At 44.4% G+C, this 21,089-nt stretch overlaps 1 protein-coding gene across 1 annotated transcript in view; it reads right to left on the bottom strand.

Moving 5' to 3' along the window:
• Positions 1-1,347: 1,347 nt before the first annotated feature.
• Positions 1,348-21,089, bottom strand: part of CAB39 (calcium binding protein 39) — a 79,292-nt gene continuing 59,550 nt past the window's right edge. Inside the window, exons 5-9 of the mRNA XM_019628767.1 lie at positions 18,246-18,414; positions 12,036-12,095; positions 7,569-7,634; positions 4,442-4,585; positions 1,348-3,896 (exon numbers count right to left, since the gene is read on the bottom strand). Coding sequence (XP_019484312.1) covers positions 3,708-3,896; positions 4,442-4,585; positions 7,569-7,634; positions 12,036-12,095; positions 18,246-18,414 — 628 coding nt within the window. The 3' untranslated portion in view covers positions 1,348-3,707. The remainder of the gene's footprint in view (positions 3,897-4,441; positions 4,586-7,568; positions 7,635-12,035; positions 12,096-18,245; positions 18,415-21,089) is intronic.

Below are 21,089 nucleotides of genomic sequence, written 5' to 3'. Positions count from 1 at the left end.
GTGATCTCTGGGAGGTAGAAGTCCCAGTGAGAAGGTTCGACTCGTGTCCCTACTAACTGTCCTGGGCTGTAAGCACTTGGTGGGGGGACGCGGGCTGGCTGGCAGTGAAGTGTTGGCAGGCGGAAGCTGGTGGTGGTCCTTTCTTAGCAGAGCTGAAGCGGGGGATGAGTTCAGACTGCTCCTGAGAGGTGTCTTCCCATGGGGTTTTTTTTGGGAGCCAGCCAAGACTTTCAGATTGTAGCATGGGGAGTCTTACCTTGTCCTTCATGCCTTGTAGAAACCAGATGGTCAGAGAGAGGGTCTGAGGCTCTGAAAGATGTGTATGGACAGAGATGGCCTGGGAGGACGCCGCTTGTAAGTGCAGGAGTGGCTGGAGGGGTGTGTCCTGCTCCTCTGAGGGGCCTTCCTGGCAAATTCCCAGGGGGGAGAGCTCACTACCTGGAAGTGGCTCCAGCCTCCAGGACGCACAGCTACGTGCCATCGAGCACTGCAGCCCTCACACTGCACTCGGTCACTATCTTGTTAGACCCTGATAAACAAGGGAGGCAGGAGAAGAACTGCACGTTACCACGGAGCGGCCTGGGGCTCAGTTCAGGGTTGTTTTTTTTAGGGGCAGGGGAGTAGGGGAGATGGAACACCTGACTGGTGACTGTTAGGAAGCGGAACTTGTGCTAAAGCATGAGTCGCGCCCTCCGTGTGGCCACTTCTTCCTGTCTGAATCCTGCGCTCACCCTCAGAGGAAGGGCAGTCACGAGTTTGGACCTTGGGGGACCCTGTCATCTTTGGAGAACGACAACATGCAAGTAGATGGAACCACTGAGAAGTGATAACAAATAAGAAGTGTTTTGAACGAGGGCATGTCCCTTGCTGTCACCTGAGGATGGGAGCTCACTGGCCAACAAGGGTTAACATAACAAGTGCCGACGGGCTGTGCGCTCACGTCACAAGGCGGCGGAGGGCACGGCTTCGGCTTCTTCCAGGTGCCCTTCCCCTGCCAGTAACATGAAGACGCCTCAAGCTTTACCTCAGAGCGCCAACTGTAAAAGGTTCCGGCGCCCAGGAGGAAGGATCTCCCCGCAAAGGCTACGGTGACAAAGGGATGCTGTCAAGAGGCCTAAGAACACCGAGCTGCGACAGGGAGGGCGACGGAGCCCCGTAATGCAAGTGAAAAGCACGTTTTTGACATGAAAAATAAAACCCTGACTAGGAAAAAAGACGTAGAGAGGGGCATGTGTGTTGCTTCTGGTTACCGTTTAGGACGAAGGTTGTGCTGGTGTGTCTCCTGCTGGGGCTGCTCCCAGGGACACAACTGCAGCTATCTGTGAGACATCATCAAAATGCACAAGCTGTTTCTCCAAAATTTTATTTTAATTTAAATTACAGGGCCAGCCAGATAGTCCGATAAGAAATTTACTTTTCCTCAGGAGAAAGGAAATGCTTTTATGGCATTGTTAACAATTGTATACATCCACCTTTTTTAAAGGGTTAAAATCACATTGAGTAACTGACTTATGTAAAAGTAAATCTTTATAACACAAAAGAAACCACTTCCAGTATAATAATTTTGGTAACACTCACATGAATATATTAAATGATCGTAAATTCAAATGCAACTTTTCAACTTTGAATGTTTGCACACTTTTGTTTAAAAACAAAAAGCCCCCAAATCTTGCCTCTCTCCAGATGGCAGTCCGACAGTAACGCCAGTAGCGCGTGGGTGTTTTCTTTGACACGCTGCCCCTCTGTCCTCCATGCTCTAGCGCTCCGTAGCCTTGCCACAGTGGAAGCTGTTTTGTTGTTTCAAGTTCAAAGCAGCAGCTTGCCAAGGAAACCTTTCTTCTGCTTGGTGTAATTAATGTTTTCACACTAAACCCAGACACCCAGCACTAGACCACAAAAACCAGACGTTTCACCACAGCCAAGTCTGCCTTCCTCAACATCTTGGGTGTTTTCATTTCAGGTTTTGCTTTCCCTACTGCCGATGGAAACAGATGAATGACTACACCGATTTTGGTAAAGACAGCCTCAGGAAAACCAATTATAATGTAGACTGCCATTTTAATTAAATAGAATAAAATGCATCGTTATTTTCTGGAGCTATTTTTCCTAAGTGGTCTTCCTAGAAGGAGGTCTTACAACCTGCTGAAACATCACTTGGGAGTCTCAATTTACTGGCTGATAAATAATTCAATTAGTAAGAGAGGCTAGCAAAGAACAATTATATAAATTTCTTAGTCAGCTACAGCCATGCTGAATCCGAACTGGCAAACTGATTTGTAAGTTGTTAGTTGTGATCTTCGTATCACTAAGATGAACAGATACCATTCTATTAACTTTACTCAGATATATTCTAGGAGACCTTGTTCTGCCGTGGTCACAGTAACAAAAAAGTGGTGCAAAATCAGGTACTTTATAAATACTGATAATTTGCAGCATTAAGGAATAGGACATTAAAAAAAATAAATTTCCCCATAGGACACCTATGACTAGGAACTCTTCTTTTCCTAAGAGAAGCCAAAGTTTTAATTATTCAGTTTCACAACTATTGTACTGGATTACTTACTCTAAAAAAGAAAAGGTGCTCTACAGAGGTTTCCCACACACACAAAGAATCAGCATTAATTTAGCATAATCGGTATCATTCATAGATCTAGCAAACTCATGACTCATTTTAAATGAATAAGGCCAATATTATGCAGGAAAGTGTAGCTGACTGAGTTCCAAGTCTGTATTTTAGCGTGTTGATGGCACCCATTAGATAACTGAATACAAAGGATTGGTTTACTTTTGTTCTTTTAATGCTGTGATACTTAAATGTTAAATCAGCATTTTCATGTGATCTGAAGTATTTCAATTACATATGAGCATTCGTTTTTTGCAAAAACTCAATATTAGGTAATAGTTACATACTAATACAATAACATTCCTCTGCTGTACAAATTAAATCATTTAAAAGAAATGAGCATTCTAAGAATTATATACAAAAGAAACCTGTAAGCGCTGTTGAAATGAAATGCAAGGTTTCGCTGCTAGTTCTAGTTTTAAAAGACCTTCTGAAAGGGAAATTAACAAATGCCTTTCAACATACCCAGGTTTACAAGTTTCAAGAAAATCAAATGTCAAAAAATTCTAGAAAGCTGTGAAAAGCATATATACATTTTCCTTATGACCTCATGAAGCTTCACACTTTTAAGAAGTTGCTAAGTTTCAGTATCAATTTATTCGCATGTCAACTTGATCCCCCCAGAAAGCTCACATCTTGGGCACAGTTCCTCTCTGACTTCAAACACAGCCCTTTAGCGAAGGCTGCCGGCCTCGCCAAGCATGCGTGCTCCGCTCTCCCACAGAGAAATGTGAACCCGTTGGTAGGTGTCCGGGGCCGTGGGATGCCCTCCCGCCCTACGCCACACTGTCATGTCACCTCTACAGTTGCCTTCGTGAACCTAGCCATGTTCAGAACTCCTACAGCAAACAGTCTTTGAATCCTGAAATGACACAAAGATCAAGAGAAAGTCCACGCGTGCTCTAGTGTGCAAGAAAGCAGCAGCTACGTTCTCCAACTTGGACTACGAAACAAAACAAGGAAAAATGGAAAACCGTTCACTTAACAGCAGATTAGCAGTAATGTCCCTCCTGGGTCGGTGGGAGCCTGATGCTGAGGGGCAGGTGCTGGGTTTGGATCTAATACTTTGGGTGTCTGTGGGGAGTTAGGCTTCCTGCTGAGCTGGTCTCTTCAAGTCCCTGATCTGTTTGACTAAATAGGTCTTCTCGTCGTTAAACTGCTCGTCCTCCGTCCTGTCGTTCTGAAACTTGCTCAGGAACTCGATGAGTTTGGTCTGGTTCTTGAGGAGAATGTCGAGGATGGGCTGCGTCTTGTTAGGGTTGGCGACGAACACCTGGCCGGAGAGAAGGCACCATCAGTCACAGGGGAGGGACGGATGCCTGCGCCGCGGGGAAAGCGCACGCGGAGGGGCCCGGCGAGCTTGCGCATGGGAGGCTCTGAGGCCGCACTGCGTAGCGTGCAGATCCGCACAAAAAAGGCCGGCGTGCGCATTCACGCTCGGAAACTCAGTGGTTGGTGTTAAATACGGACTCTGATTTGGAGATAAAATGGGCAGAAATTATTTCTGGGTATAGGGGCTCGGAATGGATTTTGAGAATAAAATCCTCCATGGAAAGCATTAAGAATTACTTTGTGATTAATAATCTTCTATGCCAAAGGTCAATGACACTCACCTACAAGGAAAACTTTTTTGTTCCCAAATCTAAATAGTATGCCCCATTTCTAGGTTTATTTTCTTGCGTAAATGTTTTACCACACAAATAAGAAAAGTGAATCGAACTGTATCACTTAGGTTGCCAAAATGAGGCTAATAATATTTCAGGAATTTGTAATTAATAACTTTGGAGGAAAATACTGTTTATACTTTTAGTACACTACCTTAAAAACGTGAAAGGCCTCAAACTGGATGTTACGACTTTTGTCTCGTAGAAGGTTCATCATTAATTTGAGGTTCTCAGGTTTACTGATGTACTTTGTCATAATTGTGAAGTTGTGCCGGTCTAATAGTAGTTCACCGAGAAGCTGGGAAGACATTTAAAGAATTACTCTTACATTACTGTTAAGATTTCAGGAAAAAACCAAGTTTAAAAAAAATAAGTCATTTAATAGTCACGACTATTAAGCACAGAATATTAGTAGGCACTCAAAAGACTGATGAATTGAACTGAGTATGACCTGAGGAGTTACCGAGTGCCTGCTACCTGCCACTTGAATACCTTCCGGGATTTAAACCTGTGGTGAGTCCATACTGATCTCTCAAAACGACATTCAAGACACACTTGGCCCCAAAGCTGAGACTGTTGGAGCCTGCCTACCTTTAAATTTGCATTTGCATTCTCACTAAAAGAAACTACAAAAGAAACTGTTCAGAAGATAAGTTGTTGATAATTCCTGTTAACTAACCGCAAACTTGAGCTTAATTAAAAACTAATTTCAGGAGCGGCCAGTTGGCTCAATTGGTTACAGCGCAGTGCTTGTGGCACCAGGGTTGCTGGTTCCATCCCCACGTGGGCCGCTGGGTTGCGCCCTCCACAGCAGGACTGAGGCAACTGCTTGACTTGGAGCTGATGGGTCCTGGAAAAACGCCCTCTACAACTAGATTGAAACAACTACTTGACTTGGAGCTGATGGGTCCTGGAAAGACACACTGCTCCCCCCAAAAAAACTGTTTAATAAAGGATGTTAACATTAAAAAAAAAAGTATAAGTATGTGAAAGCTTACAGCTTTCACTGGAGTTTGTTTTCTATCACAGAAATCAATGAAATACTGAAAATGCTCATTTCAGTCTGGTTATTTAGAGGTGGATGACTGATAATTCATTAGATTTCTTTGGATATAAAAATTATATATATATATATATATATATATATATATATATATATTAAATATAAAAAGTTTTGCACAAGGAATATAAATTTGCTGGTCAAATAAATACAGGAATAAATAAATGCCAATGTGGCTGCAAAAAAGAGAGTACAAATTAAAATCCATTTTTAAAGCACCACTGGTCCTCAAAAGTGCTCTGTGTGTTCATGAGGTATTATGAGCTAAAAGAAATTGTAGGTGTAAAAGACTTGCTTCACATCCATTATCAAGTTCTTATAAGTGGCAGTCTCAGTTTTCCTTTTCATGTTGGTAATTCTGAAGTGGCAGAAAGGTCTTGAAAGCAGCCCAAGAATTTAGAATTTGGTTCAAGTCTATTGATTTGCCAATAAAACAAGTTTCCCCCTGAAGAGGTACTAGCCCTGGACGCCACTATCCCAGGCAATCCTGTCTGGCCTCCTTGGCCTTAGCAGACACTGGCTCCATCCTGCTGCTCGCATCTGTGTGACTGCTGGGGACAGCAGGACACCTGGGCCCTCGGGTAGAGAGAGGTTCCTGGTGTGGGGCCCCTTCACTAGGAGGATCACAGGGGAACCTGTACTGTAGTCTATTACTCTGATGTCCAGGGAGGGGAAATTCCTTACACAGTTGCCAGAAATACTGGACCCACCCAGGAAATGAAAGGATTGTTCCTATCAGCTGTGAGAATCACTGGCGACCATTAGCCAGCACACCGGGGACAGGTTAAGGGCACCGACCCTGGACTAAACGATGGCTGGGAGGCTAAGCTCGAGCCACAGCCATGAGCGGGAGTGGACTGCTCTAGTGGTGTCACATTTCCAAGCTGTGGTTTTATTGGTCCCTGATGGTACAAGTTACAGCTGTAAGGGGAAGGAGGTAGCTGGCCAGATGGAAAGGATTCTTCTGGAAATGTGGATGGTAGAGAGTGTTCTTATCACAGGACACAAAGTATAACAGATGTTCCTCCTGTTCTTTAGTGAATTTCCACAGAGAGATAAGGTCTCCGAGTGATCGCCCCAGGGCAGGAAGTAGAAATAGGAAGGGGCTGCAAGCAAGACACCTGAGGAAAAGAACTCAGGGCAGAGTAGAGTTTAAAGTGGACCTGGCAAACAATATAAATGGAATTGTGATTGTTTTCCAAAGTCCTTTGTGATTCCATCTACAGTTCCTGTCAGAGAATGAGTGGTATGCATTTATTGACGGCAGTAAAAATTTCTGGAGCAGGGGTCAGCTGACTTTCTGTAAAGGGTCAGACACCCAACATTTTAGACTTTGCAGATCATACAGTCTCTATGGCAACCATTCAAATCTGCTGTTGTAGTCTGAAACAGCCATGGACAATATGTAAATAAATTCATATGTCTGTGTTCCCGTAAAGCTTTATTTACAAAAATGGGCAGTGGGCTGGATTTGGCCTCTGGGCTGTAGTTTGCCAACTCCTGTTCTAGAGTTTTAATTTAAGCCTTAAATTTAAGTCTAAGTTTCCAATGGAATTGTTCATAATGTATTTTGACACAAAGCAGCCAAATCCGTCTCTGGTTGGTTCATGCTCGAACCACCCCCGTCCCGTCACACGTCAAGTCTGGGCAGCACCCTGGGGAGGCAAGCCTGCAGTGCCTTCATCTAGTCAGGGGCCGGCAAACTGCAGCTCGCGAGCCACATGCGGCTCTTTGGGGACGTACATGTGCCTCTGAAGTAAAATTGAAAATGAAAATAAAACTATCAGTTTCATTTATAAAATTTTTAAAGGACATTATTCACATAATGGTGACTTCATCTGTTTTACGGCTCTTGAATAATTTTTAAATTGTTGTGAGGGACAGGATTGGCTCTTCTGTCTCAAAAGTTTGCCCACCCCTGATCTAGTTGATACGATTCTAAATTTTAGAAATATGCTTCAAATCTAAAATACTACACTGCTAAGAGAGAAAGTCCTCCTCAAAATTCTGTGTATTCCATTTTGGTATCTAACTTACAAGGAGGTGGGCAGGTGCCCCGTGTGGACCACTGCCGAACCCCATTCATTTCCACAAAAATCTTGACCATGGGCAAATGTTATTTCCCCCAAAGGTGTAAGGCCCCTCCCAGCACATCACTCAAATCCAAAATCCAAACACAGGGTGAAAAGAAATAAACTGCATAAAATAAATAATGTCATACCTTGAGTGACTGTCTTTTTGTCACATAATTTTCTGAATGAAGTAACTTCTCATATTCACTGAAGAACTAAGAGACAAGAAAACACATATCAGGGTTACTTTTTTTAAGACTGGTAGATGTTATAAAGTTGAGTGCAAACTTGGGACCCCGCGAGGGTCCATCATTGCCCAAGCTCGCCTGCTCCTGCCTGCTTCGCCCCCACCTCTGATGGGCTCAGACCCTCAGGGTGATGCCAGCTGACGGCCTCTGTGAAGAGGGCGCCTGGGAATGGCCCTTCTCAGGTCTAGCCAGGCCCAGAGCAGCTTAAATCTGGTCCTCTTCTGTCACCCAAGCTCCATATGCACAAAACATAACTCCCTTCCCCCCACTGTTTGCTCACTGTTGTCAGCTCTCATTTCCTGGTGTATTATTAGAAAATTGATATTCTTTACAGATGAAAACTGAACTAATCCAAAGCACAAACACAGAGAAAAGTAACCTGTTCTTTTAACGCATTAAGCAAGGAGAGAAAATAATTATGAATAGAAGAGAGGAGAAATTCAGCACTGTGTTAAATCGGTAGAACTTGGGCTCAAACTTGAATACTGGGAGGGGTTTACAAAACCGAGGGGAGGAAAGATATTTTGGGGAATAAAAAGGGAAGGACATGGCCTGAGTGAAGAGTTGGAGAATGCAAAACGCTCCAGATTTAAGAGCTGACAAGTGTCCAGTGGATTTACAAAATGGTGCTCACTAACAACAGCGTCCCTGAATGGTGGAGTACAAGCCGGATTCAAGCAAGGAACAAGGGACACACAGGGGCCAAGGCCACACTTTCAAAAAGTTAGGAGTTGAGAGTGCTAGCTCTGACAGACAGACACACAGACACACATAGTTTATTTGTTTTAACTATAGACAGGTTTTAAAAGTTCCCAAATTCTGTAGTACCAGCATGACTGTTGGATAGCAGTGCTTTTCTGAGGCTTTGCACTGGTTGTGGTGGGTGGGAGAAGGATGCCTGCTCTATAATTTGTCCGTGCTATTAAACTATTTGTGCATGCGTGTTATGCTGGGTCTTCAGCAGCCGTTCATCTGTGGTTTAAAGGAGGGGTTTGCAAACTATGGCTCTCGAGCCAAACCTAGTCTACCACCTGTTTTTACAAATAAAATTTGATTGGAGCACAGCCATGCTCTAATGTATTGTACACAAATTCACTTACATCTTGTTTATAGCTGGTTTTGCAGTGCATCAGACAGGAGAGCTGACAGAGACCATACGGCCCAAGAAGCCTCAAATGTTTACTGTCTGGACCTTTGCAGAAAAGGTTTTCTGACCCTTGGCTGAGAGCTAACCCAGAACCGCCTATGCATCGTTCCCTTAGCTCACCTCTAGGAAGAGGTGGGATAGCCATCGACTTACTATGCGAGCCGGTCAGACAAGGCTGTTAACCCCACCTTCTCCTAAGTGCTCCTCAAACCGATGGTCAAAACAACCTGAATGACCTTTCAGTTAGTGACACGAGGACGGACAACTCAAGTTCCTGACAGAAAATGCAAGTGAAGATTTTCTGCTATACAATTCTTAGCTGTAGGAAATTCTTCTCATGAGGACTGCCTGAGGAGTGTGGATGTAGCCCATGCATTCCACCAGAAGTGTTAGGTGCCGACCCAGGATTAGGACAGACAGGCAGGCACTGTGTGGGCTCCTCAAAGACCTGCTCTCAGGGAGCTGCAGGTGCTAAAGAGTCAGCATCTTATTCACTGCAGAGCCATCACGAGGACTGTGCCTACCACGTGGCGTGGCACTGTCATCTAATTCCCCTCCAGGAATGCCAATGGGAGACATTTGTTTCAGGTCCCATGCTAGAAAAGATTGAGCAACAGGCATCTATCTATCTATTGGGTTGTTGGGAAAGTCATGACGCATTTTTGCATAGAAAACAGAAAAAATACGTCATGACTTTTCTGACGACCCAATATTTTGCTTTACAGAGACTGTGATCCTTTAAATGATCTTTTTCCCCCTCTACGCTTTGGTTATTAGAAAGCTCAGAGTCAAGGTGTCTGGGATTTTAGAGCATACACTTTGGTGTAATAACCTCACCTCTAGCTTAATTTAAATGACTTCCATCTCCCAACCTTCCGTCTTCCTCCCTCAGATCTGACTGCACTGCATACATTTCTGTTAGTTGCCTTGCCTGGATTTTTCTAAAATCCTGTTAACCAATGTCATCCAGAAAATCTTTTACTACAAAACTAAACAGATGCCACTGCCTGTAGTACATTTCTTAGAAGCTGCTTTAGTATGTATCTTTGGTTGGCTTTAAGATACAGGTATGTTAAAAAAAATCTGAGGGTGGCCGGGTGGCTCAGTTGGTTAGAGAGCATGCTCTGAGCAACGGGGTTGTCAGTTCGATTCCCACATGGGCCAGTGAGCTCTGCCCTCCGCAACTAGACTGAAGACAATGACTTGAGCTGAGCTGCCGGTGGGCGGCTGGATGGCTCAGTTGGTTAGAGCGCGTGCTCTTAATAAGAAGGTTGCCAGTTTGATTCCCGCATGGGATGGTGGGCTGAGCCCTCAGCAACTAGATTGAAAATGGTGACGGGACTTGGAGCTGAGCTGCGCCCTGGGAAAAACACACTGTTCTCCAATAAAGTTTAAAAAAAAAAAATCTGAGACCATTTAATAGCTAACGTGTATTAAATGCTTCCTGTGCTCCAGCATGGCATGTACTTGACACACATCTTATGTCATCTCCACAACAACCCAGGAGGCAGGTACTATGAGAGCCTTCTTTAGGGCTACAGGCCCTGAGGGCACAGAGGGTGAAGGAAGACAGCTGCCCCCAAGGTCTGGGGATGACCATGCCGCCATTTTAAACCAACAAACACACAAAAAGAAACACACCCATATCCAAATACACACAGGCAGAAATAAACATAACTGACCAGCAATGTTTAAGCTATTTATGAGGCGAGTTACGGAGAACTTACTATGTACTGTGCATTGTGCTATGATGTTACTGGGAGTGGAAGGGAAAGGCAGGAAAAAAGTAACACAAAAAAGTTAGAAAGCATAGGTTTTGATTTTATAAGATTTTTTTTTTTTTAATTGGGGAATTGGGGGATGGGAACAGCGCTGGGGAATTGGGGGAAGGGGAACAGACAAGTTGCTGTCCTTTTGTTCTTCAGTCTAGTTGTGGAGGACGTTGCTTCACTGGCCTAAATTGGCACCATCATTGGGCTCTTCCCGGGCGAGGCAGATCAGTCGCCGGCTTCTGGACGGCCGCTCACTGCGGCTGCTGGCCGCTCACGCTGGCTGCTGGCTACAGGCTACACACGGTAGCCCATGGCAACCCACTGCAGCAGGGACTGCAGCCTACGCCGTCGCTGGCGACCCACGACAGCCCAGCTCCAGGTTGAGCTGTTGTTCAGCATCTTAGCTGTGGAGGGCAGTGTCACTGGCCCTCATATGTGGGATCCGAACCGGGGCCCTCTGGCGTCCCAAGCCAGCTCTTAACCAATGTGCCACTCGGCCAGCCCTGATTTTATAAGATTTTTGTAAGAGTGTATACAAATCTTATAATTTAGTTAAAGAGCAAAGTGAAGAATGATGATTAACACTGAGGATTTCAAAAATCCAAATGACTAGTGGAAGAATGGAAACCTAAGCCAAATCTTACGGAAGGAGTAGGACTTTTAAGTGGATTATTATCATCATTAACTTCTCTAAGAGCACTTAGGAGACCTCGGACAGTGTGGAAGTTAAACTTGTATGGCAAGGACGCGCTTGTGGGTCACGTGGAGAGCAGAGCTGCCACCTGGCAGAGAAGGACATCTGACACTGGCCTGGAGGCTGCTGTGACGGGCAAGGGCAGTGAGGTTATCAGAGCGCTCAGACTCGTGAACAAGCCAGTAGGGGACTCTGTTACCCGGAAGTCTGACACTGACTCAAGCTGAAGGGCCCACTGCTGGGCTAGTCCAATGTCCTCATGTTACAAATAACACCTGACTTCTGAGCTTCCCAGAGGTGGTGGCCTTGGTGGTGACAAGGGGTTAGCAGGGCAGGGGCAGAACCGTGTCCTGCCTCCTCTAGGCTAGCATTTGTCTCACTGTCAGCTGTCACCTCCCTTTTTATTTGTAAGCAGCACAAATGTGAGCCACTGATGGAAAGGGAGAATTAAGAAGTCAGATAATAATTTTCCTTTCATCTCAACTGTATACTATCATTCAGCACCAAAGGGCTTTATTTTCCCCTTCTAAAGCAAGAAAAGATACAAAGGGCAGTGTGTCAATCAAAAAGATAAAAGTCTGCTTCTGACCAAGTAACACTCTGTACCTCACTTCAGTAAAGAAACGATTACAGCACCATCTTAAAACATTGCATATGCAGAATAATTATTCTGGTATAAAATCTAATTGAAACCTTCCATTTCTGGAAACAAAACATATAATTTGCTATTTTAAAATAGTATTTCATATACTTACTCTATCATAATGCTGTTCCAAAAATTCTGCACTGAGCAATTTATGTCTTGTAAGTAAATCCTAGAAAAGGAAAAAATATTTTTAAAAAGCTGTTCGGCATTCAAGTTCTTTTATAAAAGAGTCCACGCCATTTTACCTAATAAAACCTGTTGTTAAAAATTACCATACTTAAAAACATTTGAGAATGAATTGGATTGAAAATGTTTATTTTTATGTAAGAGTAAATAAAATCAGTAATTTGAAATTGAGATTTTAACGATTATGATTAGTGACATGTCTATAGCTCTTAGAAGGAAAAATTTCAAATAAAACATATAAAGCAATGGAAATATATACTCAAACAAAGGGAATGAAGAATTGAAGTGAAAGAAGGGTAACAGTTGTGATAAAATGTCAAATAGAACACTGCTCCTGGTGGAGAAAGAGGAAATTTCTTTAATTAGAAAAAGTACTGGAGGTTCCATTTTCTTCCTCCTAAATCCAATTACATTCAGTTTCTTATCTAATGTAATTTTTGGTAGAGGTAAGATGTGTTTTAAAAGCCCTGTCATGTTATAAATATTAGCTCCTAAGTAAGCAGAATAACGCTGCAGAAATGTATTATAGAATAAAAAATCAGTATTACCTCGAGTCTAATTCTGCATTACTATGAGCTTATGCCTCACCCCATGGATATCCCTGGAAACTCAAGATCATTCATTCAGAAAACATCTACTATGTGCCAGGTAAAGTTCTAGGTGCTGGGGCTACCAAGAAAAAAGATGTGGTCCCTGTGTTATAGGACCTGGAAGTTAGCAATGGACTAGCCTTGGTCTCACCAGGTGGGAAAGAGAGTGGGAACATGTGACAGCAGGCATGGCCAATCAGTATGTGGTAAATTAAGGAACACAATTCCTTCAGAGCCACAGACTGCACGGGTTAGTACCAATAATCCCCATTCTCTGAGCCAACTTTCCTTCTTTTCTTTGCTGTTTATGTTTGAGTTACCCAGGTAACTCGTGTTTCCTGAAGTATGTCCTAGTGCCATACTGGTCGGAGAAATGCTCTTAAGAAATGTCCCAAGGCAAGCGAACGTGGAAAGCACTACAGCGCTGGTCCCCTCATGGGCATCCATCCGGTCGTAGGACCTTCTGCAGGGAGCTCTTGGTTGCCCGTTAGTACCATCCCTGAAAGGCCTTCACGGCACAGGCTTTCCCCTCTCGGTACCTACGACCTTCTGACTTCTACCCAAGCATCACTTCCATAGGAAACCCTTCCTGTGGTCACCAGCTGTGGGATTATTTAATGTCCCTCTCTCATGGTAGACTGTAAATTCTACAAATATAAGGGTCATGTCTATTTTTACTAATCTTTGGGTCCCCAGCACCTATGCAGCGCCCAGCACATAGTAAGAGCTTAATATTTAATAAATGAATGAACCAACAGAATCAGGGAATAAATTTGGGAAAACATCACATCAGGCAATGTTCAAAGTACAGTTTTAAGAAGGCTTCTAATTCCACCCCAAAGATTTACAGGTGTTTAAACTGCTGGATAGGGTATGAATTGTATGCCCAGGAGGGATTCTCGGGGATTAAACGGGCAAAACTGGAAAACCAGTTTATTCTGAGTACCTCAAAAGTCTCATAAGAAATGCGATGAGGTGTCCATTCTCATGTGGGGAAGGAGATGGCGGGGGTAGAGGAACTGATATTATCTCAGTATATCACGGGTCAGATGTAAGGGAGAGGAACATGAGAACTTCCAGGGCGTCTACCAAGCACGCTTGTTAAAGAGCACCGCCCCGCCCCTGCCATGCTTCTGCGGTCTGTGCGTGGGGTTTCCTGGTGGGAGCTTCAAGGGCTGGGGTCTGTCTGCATGGTGCCCAACACAGGGCAGGCGCTCAGCCTTGTGGAATGAACTGAATGAACACACACAAGCACATTAAGGGATTAATGGGTCAGGATCCATGTGACAGTGAGTGTCACGTCTCCTTTTTTGCGGCTACATCATTCTGGAGGCTAATATGAAGTAGTACTGAGAAAGGAGTCCAGTATTCAATGCTCTTGTCATAATCTGACCAAAGAGAAGGCCAAAGGAGGGGGTCTAACAGACAATGGCTCTCAGTCGGGGTTGGGTTCTTACCTGGGAACAGGTAAGCAGAAAGTATTGCTGTCAAAGGCAAAGGACCTAAAAACAATAGGACTTAGGCAGTGTCTCTGCTCACTGAGAGGAGAGAAAGCCTTACAGTAGTGACCAGAGCCCAGGGCTTCAGACAGCTCCAACCAGGGTGTGGGGCCAGAAGGTGGAGGGACAAGGCTACGCAGTCAGTGTCTGGTCAGCAGCCTGCGGAGTTTAAAGGGTGCGTGTGGTCCCAGACCAGGGGAGTCCCCGGGTCGGCCAGCAGGCGGAGCAGAGCAGGATTTCCCATTTTCCACAACACCCGGGGCCCTGGGATAACTTGGGGAGAAAGGTCAGGGGTCATCTTCCAAGTCCAGCAGCTTGAGCAGCCAACTTTTAGGGTGGGTTGAATTAAAAAACAGATTCCTGCAAGTTCTGTGAGTTTGGGCCCCAAACACTATGTGATGAAGAGCCCTGCAACCCCGGCGAAGACACGCTGCTGAGCCAGGGGGTTTATTTTCACGGAGCCTTGGCAAATCGTTTGGCCCAATTTCCTACTTGGTGCTTGAATATATCCAAGGACAAGAAACTCGGTTCTTCTAACTGTGTGGTTCACCTTTGGAGCTCTCAGAGTTAGGAAGTGTTTCCTGTGCTCGCGTCAAAGCCCATGCCCAGGTGGTTTCCAGAAAGGGTCAGGGCCGACAGACACAGGTTTAGTCCATTTTCTAGAGGACCGCCCTTCAAATACAAGTAGTGCTCTCATGGCAAGTCCCTACCGAGTCTTCTCTTCTCCAGGCTACATATGTCCGTTCCTTTAACCACTCCTCGAATGACAGGTTCTCAGTCCCCCTCACCATCTACTGTCTTCTGAAAGTCATCTATTTGTCTATTGCCTCTTAAAGGGTAGCACCTGGAATGGAACACATTTATGCGGTGTTACCTGGTAAGCTTATAGTGGGCTGAGACCATCAACAGCTCCTTAGGTCACACACTGTGTGGTCACATGTAGCTTTGGGGCAGCAGCATCGGACTGTTTAAGTTTACTGGACGTATCAGAATTTTGTTTACTCAGAATGGGCTCTGTAGACAGACTGCCTGGGTTCAAACTCTGGCTTCCCCATTTATTGTCTGACTTCACTCAACATTTCTAGGCTTCAGTGTCCTTATCTGTAAAGGAGATAATAACAATACCTCCTTCATGGGATTGTTTGAGTATGATAAGAAGTTACCTACATTTTAGTAATTATTACAATCAGTGATTACATTAGTATTAACTATTATTATCACACTTTATTCCCCTGTCCCATATTTATATGGTTCGGTCCTCAAGTGGAAGGCCTCAGTTATCTGTATTTAATTTCATCCTGTTACATTCTGGCCTCTCTTGTCTTTCTAAAGCCTTATTTTAGGATCACTGCCATATTGGGATATGGCATTCAGTCAGTTGTGAATTACACACTGAAACTCCATCTAGCTCCTAATCTTTTTATTGTTTCCATGAAAATAGGTCTGTATAATTAATTATTTGACGTCTAGATAACCTCAGTGTCCTAAAGGCATCCTAATAGCTACTGTTTACAACACACATACTGTGTGGAGTACAGTCACCTGACATACTAGTATTACTAGGTATATTTTAGCAGGTGAAGGGACTGAGGTTAAATCAACAGCAGAGCTGGGACTTGAACCCAGGCAGCGAAGGCCTTCATCTGCTGGCATCTATGAGATTAGTATGACTGAACTTACTCTGAGTGCATCAATGCTGGCTCGGGGTACACAGTTTGCTTTCCAAAATGCTCAGAAATCATCCCTTTAGAAATACTTTCTAGAACCTAACACGGGTATAACATCAAGCGCCAAGCTCCATCAGCCTCTCTGGGGAATCTACCTCTTTTACTCTGGAAAATTGGAAATATATTTGTGGGCCTCCTGATGCCCCTCTCAACCTCCTAATTCCTTACCAAACAAACATCGCTGACAAATACTTGGCCACTGATTTAACTATCTCAGTGCCTTTCACTCGAGCTACACATCTTGGACACATTTAGACCAGCTCACTTTAATTTCCTTTTAAGACTCAGCCCTGTTCCAGGGGCTTCAAATCCATGAATGAGCCGCATTTGTCTGAAAGTCTGTGTGTACAGAGTGCATTTCCTGGGAGGTAGTCTGCTCACATTGTCAAAGGAAAGCCCGAGCCATGGATCTGCTCTGCGTTTCCATGACGAAAGTATTCTCTGCAAAGGGGACACCAGCGAGCAGGGGAGTCTGGTGGCTGAGACCACCCTGTGGAGTTTCCTTTAGGGAGGGGTGGGAGAGAGCTTGGGTCTGTGTGATGGGCCTGTGCCACTGTCAAATCCCTGGTCAGGGTTTGGGCTCTCCTCTATTTTGTTTCTTGGAGAGCTCTCTTTAATCAGCTCTCCCCTTTCTATGTAATCAGTAGCCAGCTTCTCAATGCTCTCATCTAGAGCTCATCCTTCTAAACTGCGTTGCTTTTTGAAGTTTCCGCCCAATCTTCCCGTCTGTGGCTACCAAGACCTGACAGGGCTGCTTTACCCACCGTGATTCCATCACCTTGGTGAGAACAGAATTCAAAGAAGCAACCCTGAGGTGAAATTACCAGCAAGGCCAGTCAAGACTTTGTCAGATACTGTAAATCACATTTTGGGCACATACTTAGCACATCTGTCTCCTCTTGGCCAATTCTGCCATCTGTGCAGGGGGCATGGTATCCACATCCTCCGCTGGTCAAGGTGGTCTGGCCGTATCTCCCACACCACTGCTGTTCCTCCCTCCTCTCCCCTCACACCCCTGCTCCCAGAGAGCTGCCACCCTCAGGCTCATGGCTTGCTCTCCACGCAGGAGTGTCTCCTGTTCTCGACACATGGTGCTACTACACCTCCCTTCGTAATGGGTCTGCTGCTTCTGAATGGGGGACACCCTCCATTAACAGCCTAATCTTGAGTCCTGCCCCAAGTTACCTCATTTTATTTTGCTTTGCATATTGACATAAACACCTGAGGTCTTACCTAAGACTTCTGACATCCCTGTTCATGGTCTCAGGAAAATAAATCCCGGGCACCTCTCTCACTATAATTTTATTCTCATTCAATATGAAGGCCTATTGGCCAGGTAGCCAGACTTTCGTCCCATTTTAAGGGTGCTCATTTGCTCTGAAGGACATATTTTACCCTGAAACCAAGGCCCGTGTTCATCGCAGGGGCTCTTTATAATCCTAAAACTGAACCCTTACAAGAAAAGTGGTCACTTCTTACTGTGACAGTGGTTCATGGTTCCTGAGCAAAGCAGCCTGCAGGTTAGTACTAAATTCTGATTATATTAAAATAGGAGTTCTCAATATTCACTTACAAGGTCAGACATTTTATATAACGGAATGTAACATAGAAAGGCTTGCTCTCATCGCCACTAATAAAGATAACTGCTTTATTTGTACAGCACAGAACCTTACAACTCAAAACAAAAATGTGCATGTAGTACAGTGGTACCCATCTTGTGTGTACCGAATCTGTACAAATACACAGCAGGCTGGTGAGGTCGATGGGGAGGGGGCTACACAATAATTTGAAGGGTGCAGGCGGTTCACTTCCCCCGCACCCCCCCCCCATTACTAAACCAGCTCTGCCACGTGCATGAGATGGGAGAGGCGAGCCCACTGTCCCCTTGGGCCTGAGTGTGGGAATCTCTATCCTGAATGTGGGTCTAGTATTTAAAGACATATATTTTCATCACCCTGAACAGAAGCCAACTACTTCATCTGGTATTAACAAAAGAAACTGCTGTTGTTATGCCCAACATAGGAGAAAAACCTGTTTGTTAGAGGCACTGCATGTTGATATACTTGGTGGGTAATTTAACAGAAAAGTGTACTTTTGTCTTTTAGACATTCTAGAATCTATCTTTTCCATCCTTTTAAAGCTGTGACTCTATAGTGTATACCTGTCACACATACACATATAAAACATATCTTCTCTCTTCCCGCTAGGGGGCAGCCGTGTATAGACTAGGAAACAAGAGAAGGTTTAGGAAAAACAGCACACCAGTTAACCTGACTTGCAAGTAGATTTAGAATTCTCTAGTTTTTGTATATGTTACCTTGAATGTGGCAAATGCATCTGAAGCTATGTCAAATGTTGACATTTCGACATATCTGAAGAAATCATAAAACTGTTCTGACCACAAAATGATTTTTGCAAGTGGTTCATGTCTGATGCATTCTCTTAACATTATTCCACAATTTAGAGCTATTTCTGGAGATTCATACCTGCAAGAAGAAGAAACAAACATGATTGTTCTTTTAAAACTCCAACATTGAGTAGTTCACATTTTTAGAACAAGAAGCTGCAGACGTATCCTAGCTAAGTGACCAGGGCAGGTTACAGACGGCACCTCTCGCAGGACACGTGCTCAGGCGCACTTCCTCTGGATGGCACACACACACTAGCTAGTGACTGCTTCAGCCCAAAGAAAAATAACAGCCATGAGAGTGATCGTGTGAGTAAAACTTCATTATTAAAGCTAAAAAATTGGAAAAGAGGTATTTAGGGCCGCACCGCCACACAGTGGGTTAGTTTTATGGGGTGCTCTCAACACTCCAGAAAAATCAAAAGCTGAAGCAAAAAACAATATGAAACAAAACAGTTTCCTAAATTCACAGTATCTAAATAACTCTGTCAAATATACAGCATTTATACTTTATTGTTTCAGTTCAAAACTCAAAGTAGTACTTTCCAGACTCCTGAGAACACGTAAACCCTACAGAGTTCAAAGCCTGGTCCTGAGGATGTCACCAAGTCAGGGGCAGCCCTACGGCCTCTCAGCGGGCACAGGGAATGCCACATGCAGCCCTCCTCTACTGCCACCGCGGCAGCCCAGGAAGAAAACCTCGTGTTCCTCTCAGCCCCCCGCAGCCTCTTCCTCCGGACTGGCTCTGCCATTCCACTCCACTGCCTCTCCTCTTTCGAGCTGCACACACTGGTTTAATGCCTTCCCACCCAGTCTCCTGCAGTCAAATTCCATTTCCTAACGTCCCACTAGCAAAGACCTCCCTTGGCCAAATAAAACCGGCTTTTCTCATAACACAGATTCTGCTGCTTAGTGTCCCGACGGTGCTGATCTTCGCAGCCCTCAAAGAAAAAGCTCTGCCAGGTCTCCTTTCTAACCCTGACTGTTCCTCCTTCTTTTTTTCTTTTTCCTCAATCGCCTCCAGCCTGCCAGTGAATGGCCATCCAGTCTCCCGGCTGCCGCTGCTCAGGTCTACCTCTGACCTACAGCTAGGTGTTGTCTGGACAACTTCAGGTAAAGGTCTACCATAAACTCCACATGTCTAAAATCAAATCTCCTCTCGCTCCACAAAACAGGCCCCCTCCCCTGCTTCCTCATTTCTATAAGTTGGCATCACTGTTTTGTTTCAGATACCTGGGTCTGAAACACGTCTGAAAGAACTTTCTGTAATAATGGAAATGTCCTGTATCTGTGCTGTCTGTTATGGAAGCTACTGAGCACTTGCAATTTGGCTAATATGACTAAGGGATTGAATTTTAAATGTTACCTCATTTAAACAAATTTAAAATTAATAATGACGTGGCCAAGAGGTGCTGTATGGGGCAACAGTCCTAAACCTTACCCTCTTTATCTGCTCCCCATCTTCCTATCTGCAGTGTCACCAGCCTTTTTTCAATGTGTCTTTGAAATACCTTAGTTTCATTTCCTTCTATCCCTTCCTACTGCTGCACTAACTCCCATCTAGAGAAATCCAAGTGCTCCGAACCAGCACCTTTGCTCAAGCTCTGTCTTACCAAATCTACCCAACACACACGGATATTGAGAGCATTTCCACCTCAGGAGTTTAAAACGATTTCTTCTTGTAATCAAAGACAGACTTCGGGGCTTCCCCTCATCAGATCTATTCCTGGGACGCCGCCTCCCACTCCCCCATAAAGCATCTGCTTACCCGTGCGGCCGCCCATCACCATGCTTGTTCCCGCCCTGTACCTGCTCTCTTTTTTCTGCCTATGCAAATTCTAAACCATCTGGAACTTTAATCTTCAGTTCCACCTCTTTTACCAACGCTGGCGTTACTGACTAAACCCACGTTTTATCCCCTGAAGTCCTATGGTGCTCACTGTATAATCCTAGTAGTGGTATCCTTTTGTTGTACATAGGTTCATCGTAGGTCTCGAGAAGATCCCAATGATATTGCTTTGTATCGCTTATGGCACAGCAGCTGGACTGCTGATTGGCTCTCAGGTGACGAAAATGTCTGCTCACAAAATGGCTGATCACACAGTCCATCTCTGCTGCTTTTTAATAAGCAGGAGACTAGAAAGACAAGGGTAGAGTTTGGTACAACAAGTTGGGCAGGTTTTGGTGGTTTGTCAAGCTTATCTTACATGATTAAGCCACAAACCAATGAGTACAAGGCAAACAGTTATGCTGCACAACCTGTTATCACTGGCGCGCAGAGCACCTTCACATTTACATTGCCAGAGAAAAAAATTACTGCCTCCAGATGCACTAGTCTAACAAGAAGGTTATTTTCAAATGCAAACTAATAGTGGCAGCATAACTCCCCCAAAGTACTTACAGCCTGAGCATAGAATCATATTGTATGAAAGTAGTCTAAACTGACGGACTAAAGCACAAAAATCTTAAAAAGGTGGTTCACAGGGCTCCTTGAAGAAATGGCTGTTTCCAGTCCACGGCAGGGCCCGGTACAAGATGAGCAAGGGACATTTGTGCCAGAAAGCATGGAAGCTGTCAAAGACCACTGGGGTCTGGCTAAGAGGACACAGGAGCCAACCTGAAGGAGAGAAGTCCGATGACCCATGATGGGGCAGTTTGGACAGACAAGCTTGGACGTAATGACTATAATGGACTGAGACACATTAAATATATATATATATATATATATATATATATATATATATATATATATAT

This window comes from Hipposideros armiger, unplaced genomic scaffold (genome assembly GCF_001890085.2).
Source record: "Hipposideros armiger isolate ML-2016 unplaced genomic scaffold, ASM189008v1 scaffold_17, whole genome shotgun sequence".
Classification (NCBI taxonomy): domain Eukaryota; kingdom Metazoa; phylum Chordata; class Mammalia; order Chiroptera; family Hipposideridae; genus Hipposideros; species Hipposideros armiger.
The sequence above is the reverse complement of the archived record's forward strand: the minus strand, read 5'-3'. Positions and strand labels throughout refer to the sequence as shown.